Raw genomic sequence first — 16,018 nt, 5'->3', positions numbered from 1 at the left:
TAATTCTAATTACCCCTTGACTCACTCCGAGTCAAGAATAAATCTCGTTGTGACTATTCCACTAGCTTACCTCCGAGGATCATCTCGTCCTGAGTAACCTTAGCATAACCAAATAATAATAAAGCACCACACACATATCACATATAAGCCAAATATGCCCAAAATGGAAAAAATATGAAAATCACCCAATTAATCAGAAATGGATTTACGTGCATATTTAATACACCTAAACATGCATATAATAATTTAATAACATAATAAATCAATTATGGCCCGCCCGATCTCCTAATCAAGGTCATAAACCTTATTAGGGATTTTGGGGCATTACAAGGTACATAACCAATGTCTAGGGCACCTTATAGGATGGCTCTGGCAGAACTAAAGGAGTTGAAGGTACAGTTACATGAACTACTAGATTTAGGATTTATCAGACCTAGCTACTCATCGTGAGGTGCACCAGTCTTATTTGTAAAGAAGAAGGATGAGACCCTGAGAATGTGTATAGATTATAGGGAGCTGAACATGTTGACTATCAAGAATAAGTATCCACTACCGATGATTGACGACCTATTTGACCAGTTGCACAGTAGGACAGTGTTCTTGAAGATTGATCTTCGATATGGTTATCACCAACTGAGGATCAAAGAGGAGGATATTTCGAAGACGACCATTCATTCAAGGTATGGGTATTATAAGTTTCTAGTCATGTCATTTGGATTGACTAATGCCCCAACATTGTTTTATGGACTTAATGAACAAAATGTTCAAGGATTATTTGGATCAGTTTGTGATTGTCTTCATCGACGACATTCTGGTTTATTCTCAGTCAGAGGCAGAACATGAGTATCATATCTGGTTGATACTACAGAGGTTGAGAGAGCATATATTATATGCTAAGTTCAAGAAATGTGAGTTTTTGCTACATCGGTGACTTTTCCCGGCCACATTGTCAGCAAAGACAAGATTAAGGCAGATGAAGTCAAGATTGAGGTGGTTAGATAGTGGTCAAGACCCAGAAGTGCTTCAGAGGCCAGAAGTTTCCTTGGATTGACAGGTTATTATTGGCGTTTTGTGGAAGGGTTCTCAAGGATTGCGACACCACTAACGGAGCTGACACGCAAGAAATTCAAGTTTGTGTGGTCAAACAAGTGTAAGAACAACTTCCAAGAGTTGAAGTAGCGGTAAATCACTGCTTCGGTTCTAAGTCTTCCTTCAGATCAGGAAAAGTTTATGGTCTACTATGATGCATCACAGCAGGGGGTTGTGTCCTTATGTAGTATGGAAAGGATATTGCCTATGCACAACGACAACTAAAAGATTACGAACAGCGGTACCCTACGCATGATTTGGAGTTGACAGCAGTGGTCTTTGCCTTGAAGGTATGGCGACACTACCTTTATGGGGGAAAAGTGTGAGGTATACACTGCCCACAAAAGCTTACAGAATTTCTTTACCCAGAGAGATTTGAACATGAGGCAGAGGTGTTGGCTGGAGTTGGTGAAATATTATGACTGTGAGATTCTTTACCACCCGAGGAAAGCCAACGTGGTGGCAGATGCCTTGAGTCGGAGAGGTCCGAGACAGTTATTCAACTTTAAGCAGATATTCAAGGAGTTGACAGATGAGATGACTAGAGCAGAGATAGAGTTGGTGGTGGGCCAGTTAGCCAACATCACCTTGTAGTTTACTCTCCCCGAGAGGATTAAGGAAGGATAAATGAATTATCCTCAATTGATGAAGCATAGAGGGGATGTCCTAACTGGAATGGCTGGGGACTACATTATTTCAGAGATGGGATTACTGAGATACATGGAGCGGATTTGTGTTCCGGTGGACTCTGCTATCAGACAAGAGATTCTGGATGAGTCTCATACCACACCTTATTCTCTGCATCCAAACACCACAAAGATGTACCAGGATCTAAAAACTTTATATTGGTGGCCTGGGATGAAGAGAGATGCTGAATATGTGGCTAAGTACCTGACATGTCAACAGGTTAAGGTTGAGCATCAGAGACCAGCGGGGCTATTACAGCCTTTGGATGTCCCAAAGTGGTAATAGGAGGATATCACCATGGATTTTGTGGTCGGATTACCCAGGACAGTGGGTCAGCATGATTCAGTATGGGTTATTGTAGATCGGTACACTAAATCAGCTCACTTTTTACCAATGAAGACGACTTATACAGTTGATCAGTATACACATCTCTATGTGAAAAGAGATAGTACTTCTTCATGGGGCTCCGAAGTCAATAGTGCCAGATCGGGACCCCACATTTACTTCCAAGTCTTGGGGAAGTTTGCAGAAAGCTATGGGTACACAGTTGAAATTTAGTACAACTTACCATCCTCAAACAGTTGGTCAATCTAAGATTATGATACAGACACTGGAGGGCATGCTTCATGCATGTGTTTTGGACTTTGAAGGGTCCTGGAGTAAAATTTTTCCTTTGATAGAGTTTTCCTACAACAACAAATATCAGGTGACCATTGGAGTAGCTCCATATGAGATGTTGTATGGTAGGAAGTATAGATCACTCATTCATTGGGATGAAATGGGGAAAGGAAATACTTAGGTCCTGAAGCTGTTTAGAGGACCAATGAGACCATTGAGAAGATTAGAGCTCAGGTGCTCGCATCACAAAGTAGACATAAAAGTTATTCAGATCCGAAGCGTAGGAACGTGGAGTTCCAGATGAGTATGTCTTCCTTAGAGTTTCACCGCTAAAGGGGGTGAAAATGTTTGGGAAGAAGGGCAAGCTGAGCCCTAGATTTGTAGGACCTTTTGAGATACTGTAGAGGATTGGTCAGGTGGGCTACAGGTTGGATTTACCTCCAGCATTGTCGGGAGTCCACAATGTGTTTCATATATCGATGCTTCGGAAGTATGCGTCCGATGAGACTCATGTGCTGAGTTATGAAGATCTGGAGTTACAGATAGACTTGTCTTATGAGGAACATGCAATTCAGTTACTAGAAAAGAATGACAATGTCCTGAGGAATAAAACCATACCTTTGGTTAATGTATTATGGAGGAACAACAAGGTCGAGGAAGCGACCTGAGAATTGGAGTCAAATATGCGGGATCAGTGTCCCGAGCTGTTCAGGTAAAATTTTGATGACGAAATTCCTGAAAGAAGGGGATAATTGTAACGTCCCAACTTCCCTAATAAGGCTTAGTGCCATGATTAGGGGGCCAGGGGGGAAATAATTGAATTAATTATGTATTTACGTGGTATGGTTATATGATTATGTGAGTTATATTATGATATGACTATGTTTACATGTTTAAGTGTATTAAATATGCATGTGGGTCCATTTCTTATTAGAATGGCATTTTCATAATTTTGACCCATTGAGGGTATAATTGTAAATATATGTGATTTGTGCTTGAGACCACATTTTTATGTGGATATATTTGCGTTACTCGGCACGAGGCAGTCCTAGTGAGCAATTTAACGAACAAGTCACAACATGGCTAAATACTTGTCTTAGAGTAAGCTTAGGGGTATTTTGGTAATTTCTCACATTACCAGGATTTAGCAAGTAATGGAAATTAATTTGGTGAATATTTGGTTTGGTGGATTTATTTAGGAATATGTGGGGTAATTTGAGATTAACAAGAATTTTGGCAAATGACTAAAGTGCACTTGAGTCGATTTTGAGGATAAGATTAGAGTAGGGGCAAATTCGTCATTTTGGCCACTTGACTAAGAAAAGCTAGACCAGCAGCTAAGCATTGCGGCTCATACACGTTCATACTCTCTCTCTTTCTCTTTTGTGTTCATTTGAGAATTTTGAAGAAATTCTACCTAGAGATCAAGCCAAGAGGCAACTTTGGTGAAGATTGAAGAATGTTTATGTGGATTAAGAGCTACTAAGCTAAGGTTGCAGCAAGGATTCGGGTTGGACAGAGGAAATTGAAGTAATTCTATGGTTCCTTCCTTCCTTCCTTAATGGTGTTCATGAGTTTTCTAGCTTTGATTTATAGTGTTGAGTTTTATGGATGTTTTGTGGCGAGATGAGTGTAGGGTTTTGGTTGCCTAAGCTTTTTGGCATGTGTTTGTGGTTGGAATTCTATTGGAAACATCTGTTTTGGTCAAAATTGGGGTATGGTTTAGCTTGAAATTTCAATTGGGTTTTGGGTTTCGAGATAAGGGGCGTGACCGCACCAATGCCTTGGAAAGCACAATTTTTCTATGGACGCAATCGCGCCAGGGGCAGGCTCGACTGTGTAATGACCCACTAATCTAGACTATTTGGACCATTAACGAAACTATACATAAAACTTACATTTTTACGAAAATACCATAATTTTATTGAGTAACTTGTAAAATAAGAGTTACTTACAAATAAATAGAATACTAAGAAGGATATGGGATCCCATTGTCTTTAAAAACAAAACATTATTTAATAAAAAGACATTACATAAGAATTGCGGAAAATACATGTAAAACCATAAAAAGACATAAAACAGTAACTACATCCTCGAATCGAATAACGCTCGGCCCCTTGACTCCATTCACCATCGATACACATCCTCCAAGCGTCACGAATCTTTCCACCTCTAAAGCTTATTTCCTGCACATAAACAGAAAGGAATGAGTCTAATGCCCAGCAAGGAAAAATCTAACACATAGTCATAAAACATAAATTTCATAATAACGTAAAGACATATCATAACACATAATACACTTATTATAATGGCCATTATTACTTGGGGTCCCTTAGACTAAACAAGCTTATGCCCATGAGATTAGTGGGGTCCTACCAGCTAAATAGGCATATGCCCACAATCTTTTTGGGGTCTTGTTAGTCAAATAGGGCATAAGCCCAAGCCTACAACAAACACATGTATAACATATTCATAACATATCATAACATAACACATAAGATAACATAAACATAAACATATAGATTCTAGCCTATTTTCCTTACCAAGGTTACCGGGATATAATGGACTGAGTTAGGACTTTTGGAACACTCCTAAAACCATATGAGAAAGAGTGAGTCTTAAGAAGAAGAAGAGATGAAAAATGAATAGGAAGACTAAACCATTAAAAGAAAATATGCTTACCACAACTTATGTGCTTAAGAACTTGGATTCCCTAACCAAAATAAGAATGAGGTTAGGAAACTGAGTAGGAGACTAAGAGAAGGGAAACATAACATAAATCAAATGAACTAGAGTTTCGGGTTTACCTCAAAGACTTGCAAGATCAATCTAACCACAACTGAAATACTAACGAATCTCACTTCCCAAAGTGTTTGATAAGCTTATGATGTTTAAGCTTATGATTTTTCCCCAAACCAGGTGTTTACACTCTCACACTTACTTAGCACTAGCAGCTTCTGAACTTAGAGTAAAAGGTGAAGAAATGGCTGGGTACTAGGTCCTATTTATAGAGTTTGGGAATGAAAATATCTTGATTTTACTTGAATAAAAATAATGGCTTTTTAGGTGAAAATCATTTGAATAATTGTTCAGCAGAGGCTGAAGACTCGTTCAAAAGATGCTGGACTGTTGAAGGAGTTTGAATGGCTGAAAGGAAAAGAATTCAAAAACGTTTGAACATATGCTGGAGGAAGCGATATATCGCCCTCTGTAGGCGATATATCGCCTGGGCCAGTATGCCCGAGGCGACCGTGCATCGTCTCGTGTTTTCCGTATCTACGTGCTGCGATATATCGCCCCCTATAGTTGCGATATATCGGCATACGCTGAATATTTAAACACGAAATTACACATTTTTAGCTAAGTTTGAATGGAGTAAACAGCCTTGACTAAGCCCTCAACGTACTCAAAGCTGCTGACTGACCCTATAACATTCAAACTTTACTCCTTATTAAATTTAATCCTAAAAAATACATAATCCTTAATCACCATTCATAACATGTGCTTAAAATCCTATTGGTTGATGTCTAAACCTTATAATATAATAAATATAATCCTTAATATCAGTCACATTAATCAAACCTTAGGTTATACTTAATATTCTTAAACTATAGATTAAACTTAGAAAATCTATAAGTACTACTATGAGTGTCCAAATAATTCCCGGTCTGAACCAAAAATCCACAGTTACAAAGATAATACTAAACATACTATAATACTACTAACAATTAGCTAAGTAAAGTTCTTGGACTCTACAGACTGCACCAGATGCCTCGAAAAGTTGTTTTGCTGAATTTTGAGAGTAAGGCCCTGGGGCTCGAGATTCCGGTTTGGGAGCCCACTTGGGGGCTCAAGGGAAATTTTTAGCGCCCCATTAACTAGGAGCAGTGGTTTTGAGAGTTAGAGTACAGATTGGAACTCGGGATCTGAGGTTGATTCTTGATGAATGCATACTTATGTTGTGACTAGGGTTTCTGCAAGGCTTAGCACAACGATAACGCTCGGGGTCATTTCATCGTTCACACGAAACTTGAGGTAAGAAAACTGCACCCTGATTGTGATTAGGGTTCGGACCCCTGTTAACGAGCATGAATATAATTATGCCAGTGAATACCTGATTAAGCATACATGAATGCATTGTATCTAATTATGTGATAAATGATTTATATGTTTGATTACTCGTGATTGGAAAGCTCGGCTTATGAGTCGTGGTTGGCACAATGCATGCAGAACGTAGGTCGCTATGGCTAGGCCACCCTGGGAGTGCGTTATGCACTTGTCCGGCTCAGATGCCACTTTAGTAAATAGAACTGCGATATGCACTTGTGTGACTCTATAGTCGCATACCTGGATAGTGTGTTTGCTCGATTACAATCATTACTGTTAAGCATGTTGTTTATGTTTTGTTGACTATGTGAATTTGTTTAATTAAGTTTTCTTGCTGAGCCTTGGCTCACGAGTACTATGTGGTGCAGGTAAGGGTAAGGAGAAGCTTGGCTAGCCATGAGTTGGAGAGTTTTAGGGGCGGCGTGTACATATGCAGTCTGCTCAACCGCCACAGTCGGGGTATCAAAGAGGAACTAGGGTTGAACCTTGTTTTTCTGCTTAGGTCGGCTTATTTTGTAATCTTTTGAGTTGTAAATAACTTTTACACTTCTATTTTGGGATCCCATGTATAGGCTGAAACTTTAATGAAAACATTTATTTCTTTGACAATTTTTTTTAATACTTGAGCCATTAGTTACTTTAATCACATGTGTTTAGTCCAAATGACTCGTTTGACGAGTCTAGCACTATTTTAAACACACGTTGTAACAATCCTAGATTAGTAGGGCGTTACAAGTACTAAGTGGACGTAGGTCATTATCGATTAGCGGGGCCGAACCATTTATTCCTAAGTTTAGTTTTTACTTTATATTGTTATTTTGACTCAGTATCGTTAACTAAATCTTTGGTCAACAGAACCTATCAAGCAACATCAGCAAACCCAGAAACTCGATTCGACATACCCATTCCACAAAAATCATAGATTACTTACAAAAATCAAGATCAAACATACATTTAGGTTCAAAAATCTGTTTGGGTTCGAGATATTACCTTTCCTCCATCGTGAAGTGGTTCTAGGAGGTCCTTGGCTACGTAGGAGGATATCGTCGTTGTGGGTCTAAGTTTCGCATCAAATCTGTCGCAGAGGAGCTTCTTCGGTGTCGATCTCGGTTGCGGTGGAGCTGGCTGGTGTCGGAGGAAGGTATTCACCGAGTGAGAGAGGGGGAAATAACAGAGAGATGGGTTTGGGGTTTTTCTAGGTTAGGTCCGAGAGAGAGGAAGCGACAAAGAGAGAAAATTAGGGTTTTTTTTTTTAAATAAGAGGGGTATTTTTAATATATACAAAATTATTATCATTAAATTGAAAAGAATAATAATAGTGGCTTTTTTTTTTTTTTTAATTATGAGTACATAGAAACTGAAATTTCCTTGATGGCTGCCTTAAGGAAATGATGGCCCAAAGTAGAGCCCACAACATATAATATAATTTATAAAAATTGCTTCCTTCCGAAATGAGAGCGACCTTATTGATTAATTTTTGTAAGTCTTATCTTTATTAATTTTTCCTTTTTTTCTTTGATTACTGTAGCTCAATACAATTCCCATACCCAAAGAGGGTCAAATTTCTCCCTTTCTCTCAATCTTTGGCACCCACAACGTGCCCGACAAAATTCCCTAACCAAAAATAAAAATAAAAGCAAAATTGTAGCAAGTTTCTCTGTCTTATCCCGTCTTTTTGCCGACATTGCGTGAAATCATTTCTCTCATTCGAAACCCAGATGGGCCAAACCCAACCCCACTTCCTATAATCATCGCACCCACTTGACCCACATCCAATTTCTATCCATCTCTCATCCAACCGCATCACTTACATAGACATCTCATCACCCCCACCCTCGAACCCCGTTTCGTTTCGGGTCTCTGCCCAACTCAATCGAAGAAAACGTTGAAAACGATTCCAGAACTACACGAAGAAGAAGGTTGGTTTCTGGGTTATATTACAATTTCGTTTTGGGTCCGTTATCCTAACAATAATCCCGTCTGTTTCCTTCTCTCTCTTTTTTATTTTTCTGGTACGTTTTGTAATCTTTCTCTCCCCCCTTTTTTCATCGTGATTTTATTATAATATTTCGTTTTTTTCCCAGCTAGGGTTTTCTCTAGACACAATCATTTGTGATATGGCTTAATTTTTTACTTGGGTTGTGGTGAAGAAGCTTTGCTAATATTTGTATGGTTTTTAGAAAGTCCAATGCCTTATTTGTTGCGTTACTTCCTTACGATTTATTTCTCTCTCTTATCGAATTATTCTGATTTGATGCTGATTATTAAATTTCATTGGTTGGACGCCCAATTTTATTTATTTATATTTTTTTTCCGGAAAAGAATGTGAAGATGTTGGAATTTTTTTTGTTGAGAAAATATTAATTCTTTGTTCTACTAAAGTAGTTTGTTTGAATTTGTTATGTATATTCTAATATTCTCTTTTTGAGGTTGTGGTAGGTTGTATTCGAGAAAATATAAAAAATGATATTTTATAATTCTAAATCTCAGAGATCAAACAATTTGGGGTAGAGAAAGATCTGATGGTCATTGGGAAATGGGTGGGTAAAATCATGAATGTAAAGAACATTGTCCTTGCTCTGAAAAATAAATAATTTCTTTCTATTCATTCTATTTATGATGCAGATAGAGCATGTCCTACCAGCAGGCTTACGACTTTAATTACATGGCTGATGAGGGGGAAATGGCCAATTTTCTTGACGAGATGGACGAAGAAAACCATGGACAAGATGAGAACCTCGACGAATATGATGTGGTTTGTCTTGTTGAATGTATTTCATTTATTGATTTGTAGTTTTGTGCTCGATTCGATACTCACATGACGTGGGATTGAATATGAACAGCTTACTAAAGTGACAGATACTTCATCTGCCCAAGCAAGAAAGGGAAAAGACATTCAAGGCATTCATTGGGACAGATTACACATTACGAGGGAAAAGTACAGATTGACGCGGCTTGAACAGTACAGGAATTATGAGAACATCCCCTTATCTGGGGAAGCTGTAGATAAGGTTTGTATATTACTCTAAACTCCTTCACTTATTATTATTTTTTTTTTATATATATATTTTAAATGTTATAAAACTGTATTCATTTCTCAGGAATGCAAGCAAATGGAGAAGGGTGGAAACTACTATGATTTTTTCTACAATACAAGGATGGTTAAGCCAACAATTCTTCACTTTCAGGTATGCAAATTTCAACAAATGGTTTATGGTTCAGTTGTTCATTTTTCTCTGTAAACTTTTGTGGAGGTGTTTTCTTGTGTACAAAGATATGAACCTTAGCTTGCAAATGGTCACAAGGAATGTTGATTTGAGATTTATTATGAAATTGAACTTTTCCATAGTTTGTAATCTACTGCATTTTGTATGCAGCTCAGGAATCTGGTTTGGGCTTCTTCGAAACATGATGTCTATCTCATCTCAAATTATTCAGTTATGCACTGGTCTTCCCTAACTGGAAATTTGTCAGAAATCCTCAATTTCGCTGGTCATGTAGCACCTACTGAGGTATTACAGATCTGTCTCAGTTTGTGATTGATAAGAAATGCCTGTCATTTTCTTTATTTCAATCAATGTTGGCATGTTTGTAAATAAATAAAAAAAATCAATGTTTTGTTTTATTTTTTCTTCTAATTTCCTTAGTAGGCTGTATTTCATGTGTATATGATTTTATCTATACGTATATTAGTTTATTACATCACCTGATCTTATTTTTAATTCTGGCCATGTAGAAGCACGCTGGAAGTTTGTTGGAAGGGTTTTCCCAGACTCAGATCAGCACACTGGCTGTGAAGGATAATTTTCTGGTCGCAGGTGGCTTCCAAGGGGAGCTAATCTGTAAGGTTTGTTTATATCTCTCTTAAATATTATCCTCAAGCAGTGTACATACTAGGTCACATATGTGTTATATTTTCTGAATATGGCTCAATTGCAAGTGTTTGCCAGTTTTACTATAAAGTTTCTGAAAATCTAAACCCCTTCTCTAATACAATCGTGTGAAGTATCCTCCAATCTGGAGAAGGATACATAGAGAACACAAAGACTTGTGTTGTTCTTTCACCTTTTTAATATGAGGTTAAATTGACCAAAGAAAATTCCATTTTACAGAATCTTTAATCTTAATTAAGTGCCATCTTGTTCAATCATCACACAAAGAAGAATTGAAGAAAATTCAGTTTATCGCAGTATCACTCTGCGTAAGCCATTTGAATGTGATAAACTGAACAAAGTGGTGGTACAATTGTAGACGAAGTAGTTTTTATGTGGGGCAGCAATTGCTTGACAATTAAGCGACTTAGAATAGCATTGAAGTGCTGAATAGGCACTGCATATGTGGAAGTTTTTCAAGTGTTGAACTTGTGATGCCACTTATATGGTGCTATGTGGCTTAAATAAGAATTGAATTTTTTATGGTGGAAAAAAGAAGGGGGACATGGAAGAAATCAATTTGATTTTAAGGATCAATATTGGCAGTTGGCACTTGACAATTTTAGGCTTACTTGCAGCAAGATTCCTCAACCTAACTTGCCTTTTGCACATAGGGCTCTAGCCTCAAGATTTTTTTTTTAAAAAAAAATCCTTAACCTCTTAGCATCATTAGTTCTTATGTTAAAAAATTAGGATTCTGTGGCATAAATCCTACACCTATACACCCTTTCGCACTTAAATCCCCAACTGTAAATTTTGGCATTATTCTTTTTTTTTTTTCTCCGAATAAATATAATTTCAAATTTATTGAACAAATATATTTTATAATTATTCTTACTTCATAAATATATGAGATTTATTATAATATTTAAACAATAATTAAACTTTATAGTTTGAAATGTATATTTTAGCATAGTTGCAATAAATAGCTGTCATTATAATTTGTGGCCATTTCAATAATTATATTATAAATTCTTATTAAATTTAAAAGATAAAATTACTAATATATATACTTTTTGAATTCACAATAAAAAAATTATGTTATTATTGTTATTTGATGGTTTAGATTTCATAAAAAAAATGTAATGCCAAAATTTATAGTTGGAGACTTAAGTGCAACAAGATGTATATGTTCGGAATTTTCTCCGCAAAAATCCTAGTTTTTGAACTTAAAATTTGAATGAAAAGTGGACTAACGATGCTAACTTCTTAAGTGGTTGGGGATTTAAATGCAAAAGGTGGGGTAGGCTGGGGATTTTTGCGAAATAAGCCATGATTTGATTTCTTTCAATTCAAGTCATTCAAACAAATCCCTACATCAGCCGAAAACCTATTATCATCTTCAAGGTATCTTTTATTGATGCCCTGACATCAATGACTTATGTTATGAGTGATTCTGAGGGAGCTAAGAATAACAGTACAGTTTAGGTTCATGCGAGGAGCTAGACAGAATTTTGGACGGAAAACTGAAATTATTCTGATATCTGATTATTTATGGTTATTTCTAACTGATTTCAACCATAACATAGAAACCATTGCATATTGGTTTCTAAGCTTTGTTTTTCTACCCACCAAATGGTTTTCCTCCTGTAACACCACCAAGCTATATTTCAAGTTTACCATTAGCCTAATAAATAATTAAGTACTGCAACCTGCATGGCTACATGTTCCAAAAATTTCAGGTATGATGTTTCTTTGTGTGTTTTTGAGATGAAGAACCTTATTCTATAGTGAAAGGAAAAGATCCATGCTGCTTTGAATGAACCTTGGGGATTTTTTTACCATGCACCTTGGGGCAATGCAAATACTCTTTTTTGAAGAAGCAATTTATAAAGCAATAGACCATGCACCTTCCCAGTTGTTGGAATCAGCTAGTATGGATGAAATTGTTTATTTGATTTACCTAGGAGAAGTGTGTATGGTGTAGGGGGCCATAGAGCTTTGCTGAGATAGATATTTGTTGATGGGACGGGACTTAAATCTCACTTACATTATTACATGTGGTGATTATGTTGTAAGAGGACGCTGAGCTTAGAAGCAAAAATGCTTGATACAATAGATACCTTTTAGAAAAAAAGCTTCATACGAAGTTCCTTTAAGGGAAATTGTTTTTAATGGTCTTATTATCCATTGCCTTATTGTTTCATGAGAGATCAATTTTTGGGTAGCCTATACACACACGGAATTTCTTTGACATGAAACTACCATAATCCCATCCAATTTTTGGTCATGTGCACCAATAAGCTGTGAGGATGACTCTCCAAGTGTGGGTTTTCACATGTGGTAGTTGATGGGGAAGCAGTGCAGGACAGTCTTCCCACCTCAGGTGGTTGATAAGAGGCAGTGTAATGCACCAAGGAGAGAGGCGTATTTGGGATTTAATGTATGGATATTTCAGCTTTCAAGATGTGCTTTCCAGAGCTTTAAAATGGCCACTTGGGTAAGTAAGTAGGCCTGACAATCAGCACCCACTTATCATATGGGGCCTTGGCCAGCACTTTATATAAACTGTGAGATCTTGTTGTGTTTAACATTCAACAATATCCAACCCAAGCTAATAAAGTGCACCAGACAATGTTTACAAGAAGAATCAGTGAAATGGTTTCCCATTGGCGCTCTGTTTATAGAGGTGATTTAAACGGGTAGTATGTGTGGATACACATTTTCTACCTTTGCATGCCATTGGCTTCCTAAAATAATCACAAATTGTTACATAATGTTGTGACATGAGATGGTAGCAAATGAATACTTAGTGGAGGTTTTGGTTGACTTTCTGTTGTCTTTAAAGTATTTTCCTTTTTTTTAGGTCGAGAATTCTTAATTCTTTGTCTTGGTAATATCGGCCCCGTTTGGCTAAACTTTTACTTTTGTTTATTACTAAAAATATAAGATAAGTAAAAGTTGTGGTTTATTTTTTCTGTTTGGATAACTACTACATAAAGATCTTTTTTTAATGAAAAGTTCTTTTCAAAGTGTGGATATTAATAAAAAAATTATTTTATGAGTAAATTAGAAATTATAAAAATTATTTTAATTTGTAAAATAGCTTCTCAAAAGTCCTTTTGGGAGAAGCCAAAAGAAGCTAGGGTCTCCTGCTTCTCCCAAAATGACTTCTAAATTAAAAAATGACTTATTATTTTTTACCCAAACACCTCCAAAATGACTTTTTTAATTCTAGAAGCTAAAAGAAAACTTATAGAAGTTTAGCCAAACGGGACTGTGATTTGCTATTAGACTCCTGAAAGAATGGTGTCTTATTATTTGCCTATTTTTGCAGCGACTAGACAAAAAAGGAGTCAGTTTTTGTACCCGGACCACTTATGATGAAAATGCTATTACCAATGCTGTTGAAATATATGAGAGCTTAAGGTATCATTGCCGTTTTTGAACTGTTGAGCTGGAATTTAATCATATTATATGTATATTGTTCAATAGTTCTATGATTGTTACCTTTTTTTTTGCAGGGGTGGGACTAATTTCATGGCATCCAATAATGATTGTGGCATAAGAGAGTATGATATGGAGAGGTTTCAGCTTCTGAATCATATACGTTTTCCTTGGCCCGTGAACGTGAGCTCTCTTAAGCATCTATATGAATCAACTATTTTTTTTTGTTAGTTTTTGTTTCTTTTATTTCTCACTAGTTATATTGTTTGTATAGGTTTAATAGTTTTTTTTTTCTATTGGCTGTGTGTTGCTGTAACTTTACTGATAGAGTGCCATTGTTAAGGTTTCAACAACAAATGTGGCCTTTTTGTTGGTGTTGGGAGGATCAATTATTTCAATTTTTTTGCTTTGTGTCACACATACCTTTTGCTTGGAATAATATTCAGCATTCCTAGTGTAATATAATTGCTCTATATTTTCGGATCTTGTATTGTATCTTACAATTACTTGGTCTTCTTTGATGCAGCACACATCGGTAAGCCCTGATCGCAGGCTTATTGCCGTTGTTGGAGATCATATAGATGGACTTCTTGTGGATTCACAGAGTGGAAAGGTGAATTTTATAAATTAAATAGTTTGAATCCCACTAATAACGTTGTATTTTTACACTTCATTTAGTTGCTTTGCCTCTCTTTTTCCTCTTTAGAGACGTATAATACTAGATTCTAGCTCAAATGTTTGGGTGTCTTGTAGGCAAGAGATTTGAAGTTTTAGGAAAAAAAAACTATCTAGTGCTATCTGGCTTACAAAATTGGTTGATCTTCGCAGACTGTTGCTTCAGTAGTTGGTCATCAAGATTACTCATTTGCCTCGGCGTGGCATCCTGATGGTCGTACCTTTGCTACTGGGAATCAGGACAAGACCTGCCGAGTATGGGACATAAGAAACCTATCAACGTCAGTTGCAGTTCTGAAGGGTAACTTGGGTGCTGCACGGTCGATTCGCTTTTCAGCCGATGGTCAGTTCATGGTGGTTGCAGAACCAGCAGATTTCGTTCATGTCTATAGCACAAGGGCTGATTACAAAAAACGTCAAGAGATTGATTTTTTCGGAGAGATTTCTGGGGTTTCTCTAAGTCCAGACGATGAGTCTCTCTACATAGGAATCTGGGACCGGACTTATGCGAGCTTACTACAGTACAACAGAAGGCATAAATACGAGTATCTTGATTCGTACTTGTGATTGCTTTCATCTCCATAAAGAGTACTGATTTTTATTAGAAAGGAAAATCAAATAGAAATAGAAAGAAAGAAAGAGAGAGAAAAGAGGGAACTATAGATTTTACAACCCACACCTTTTTTCTAATTGTATTTGTCTACCTATGTAATGTATTTTGTTGTTAGTTGGTTAATTTAGAATAAGAAACTCGGGCCCAGAACTTATAATGTGTATAGTATCTGTTCCAACTTTTACTGAAGTAAATTGTGATCACGAACTTTCCTTCTCTCTTCATTCTCTCAACAACATTGGTGATGCATATTTTCTCCACTGGGTCCCATCCCTAATGGGACGGGGTTCTTCACCTTCGTAGGAAACAGGGCAACAGGGCAGAGTTGGATGTTTTTTCTCCCACGTTGGGGTTGAGTCAGAGCAGGGGGTGGGGACGGTAGGGCTGAGCATTGTGCGGATTGGTCGTGTTACAAAGCATTTTTACCCGTCCAATGTTATAATCGGGTTAGCAAAAGTGACTCGTAACTTGCCCAATTAAGAAATTTTTTTTTTTAACCCGTCCAATAATTTGGGCGGGTTGGTCGGGTTAACCCGCCCAAATCGAAATTGTATTTTTTTTTTGTGGGTTGGGCGAGTCAACCTGCCCAAACAAAAGTGGTATATATTTTTTTTAACATTTTTGTCATTTTTTTCTTTTAAATACTAGTACTAATAGTGTGAAGTTTATATTTTTAAGCTTAAAACAATATTTTAAATTTATAATAAAAAAATTAAAACAAAATTTAATTAATTTATATAATAAATTCTTAATTAGGCGGGTTGGGTTATATTGGGCGGTTTAAATTTTGGTCGGTTTATTCGGGTTGCGTTTTTTGGCGGTTTTTTCGGGTTGGTTTGGGCGGTTTATTCGGGTTGTAAAATTTTTTGCACAACCCTAGGGGACAGTACTCCCAGTTCTGTTTTTTTTC

General features: G+C 36.8%; 1 protein-coding gene across 4 annotated transcripts; it reads left to right on the top strand.

The window, feature by feature from the left end:
• The first annotated feature begins 8,056 nt into the window (after positions 1–8,056).
• On the top strand, positions 8,057–15,327 carry LOC133818958 (uncharacterized WD repeat-containing protein C2A9.03-like). Of its 4 annotated transcripts, none has more exons than XM_062252090.1 (10): positions 8,057–8,420; positions 9,127–9,256; positions 9,345–9,512; positions 9,603–9,689; positions 9,879–10,013; positions 10,238–10,348; positions 13,711–13,802; positions 13,898–14,003; positions 14,347–14,433; positions 14,574–14,688. In XM_062252090.1, the coding sequence occupies exons 2-10, from the start codon at positions 9,134–9,136 to the stop codon at positions 14,592–14,594; spliced, it is 930 nt and encodes a 309-aa protein (XP_062108074.1). In that variant the 5' UTR covers positions 8,057–8,420; positions 9,127–9,133; the 3' UTR covers positions 14,595–14,688. The 4 variants fall into 4 exon arrangements, with proteins under 4 accessions (XP_062108074.1, XP_062108072.1, XP_062108071.1 ...); XM_062252088.1 differs by having other exon boundaries at positions 8,060–8,513; positions 14,649–15,327; XM_062252087.1 differs by having other exon boundaries at positions 8,061–8,420; positions 14,649–15,327.
• The last annotated feature ends 691 nt before the right edge of the window (positions 15,328–16,018 follow it).

Source organism: Humulus lupulus, chromosome 2 (assembly GCF_963169125.1).
Source record: "Humulus lupulus chromosome 2, drHumLupu1.1, whole genome shotgun sequence".
In the NCBI taxonomy this organism is placed as follows: Eukaryota; Viridiplantae; Streptophyta; class Magnoliopsida; order Rosales; family Cannabaceae; genus Humulus; species Humulus lupulus.
This window is presented reverse-complemented; position numbering and strand designations above follow the sequence as displayed.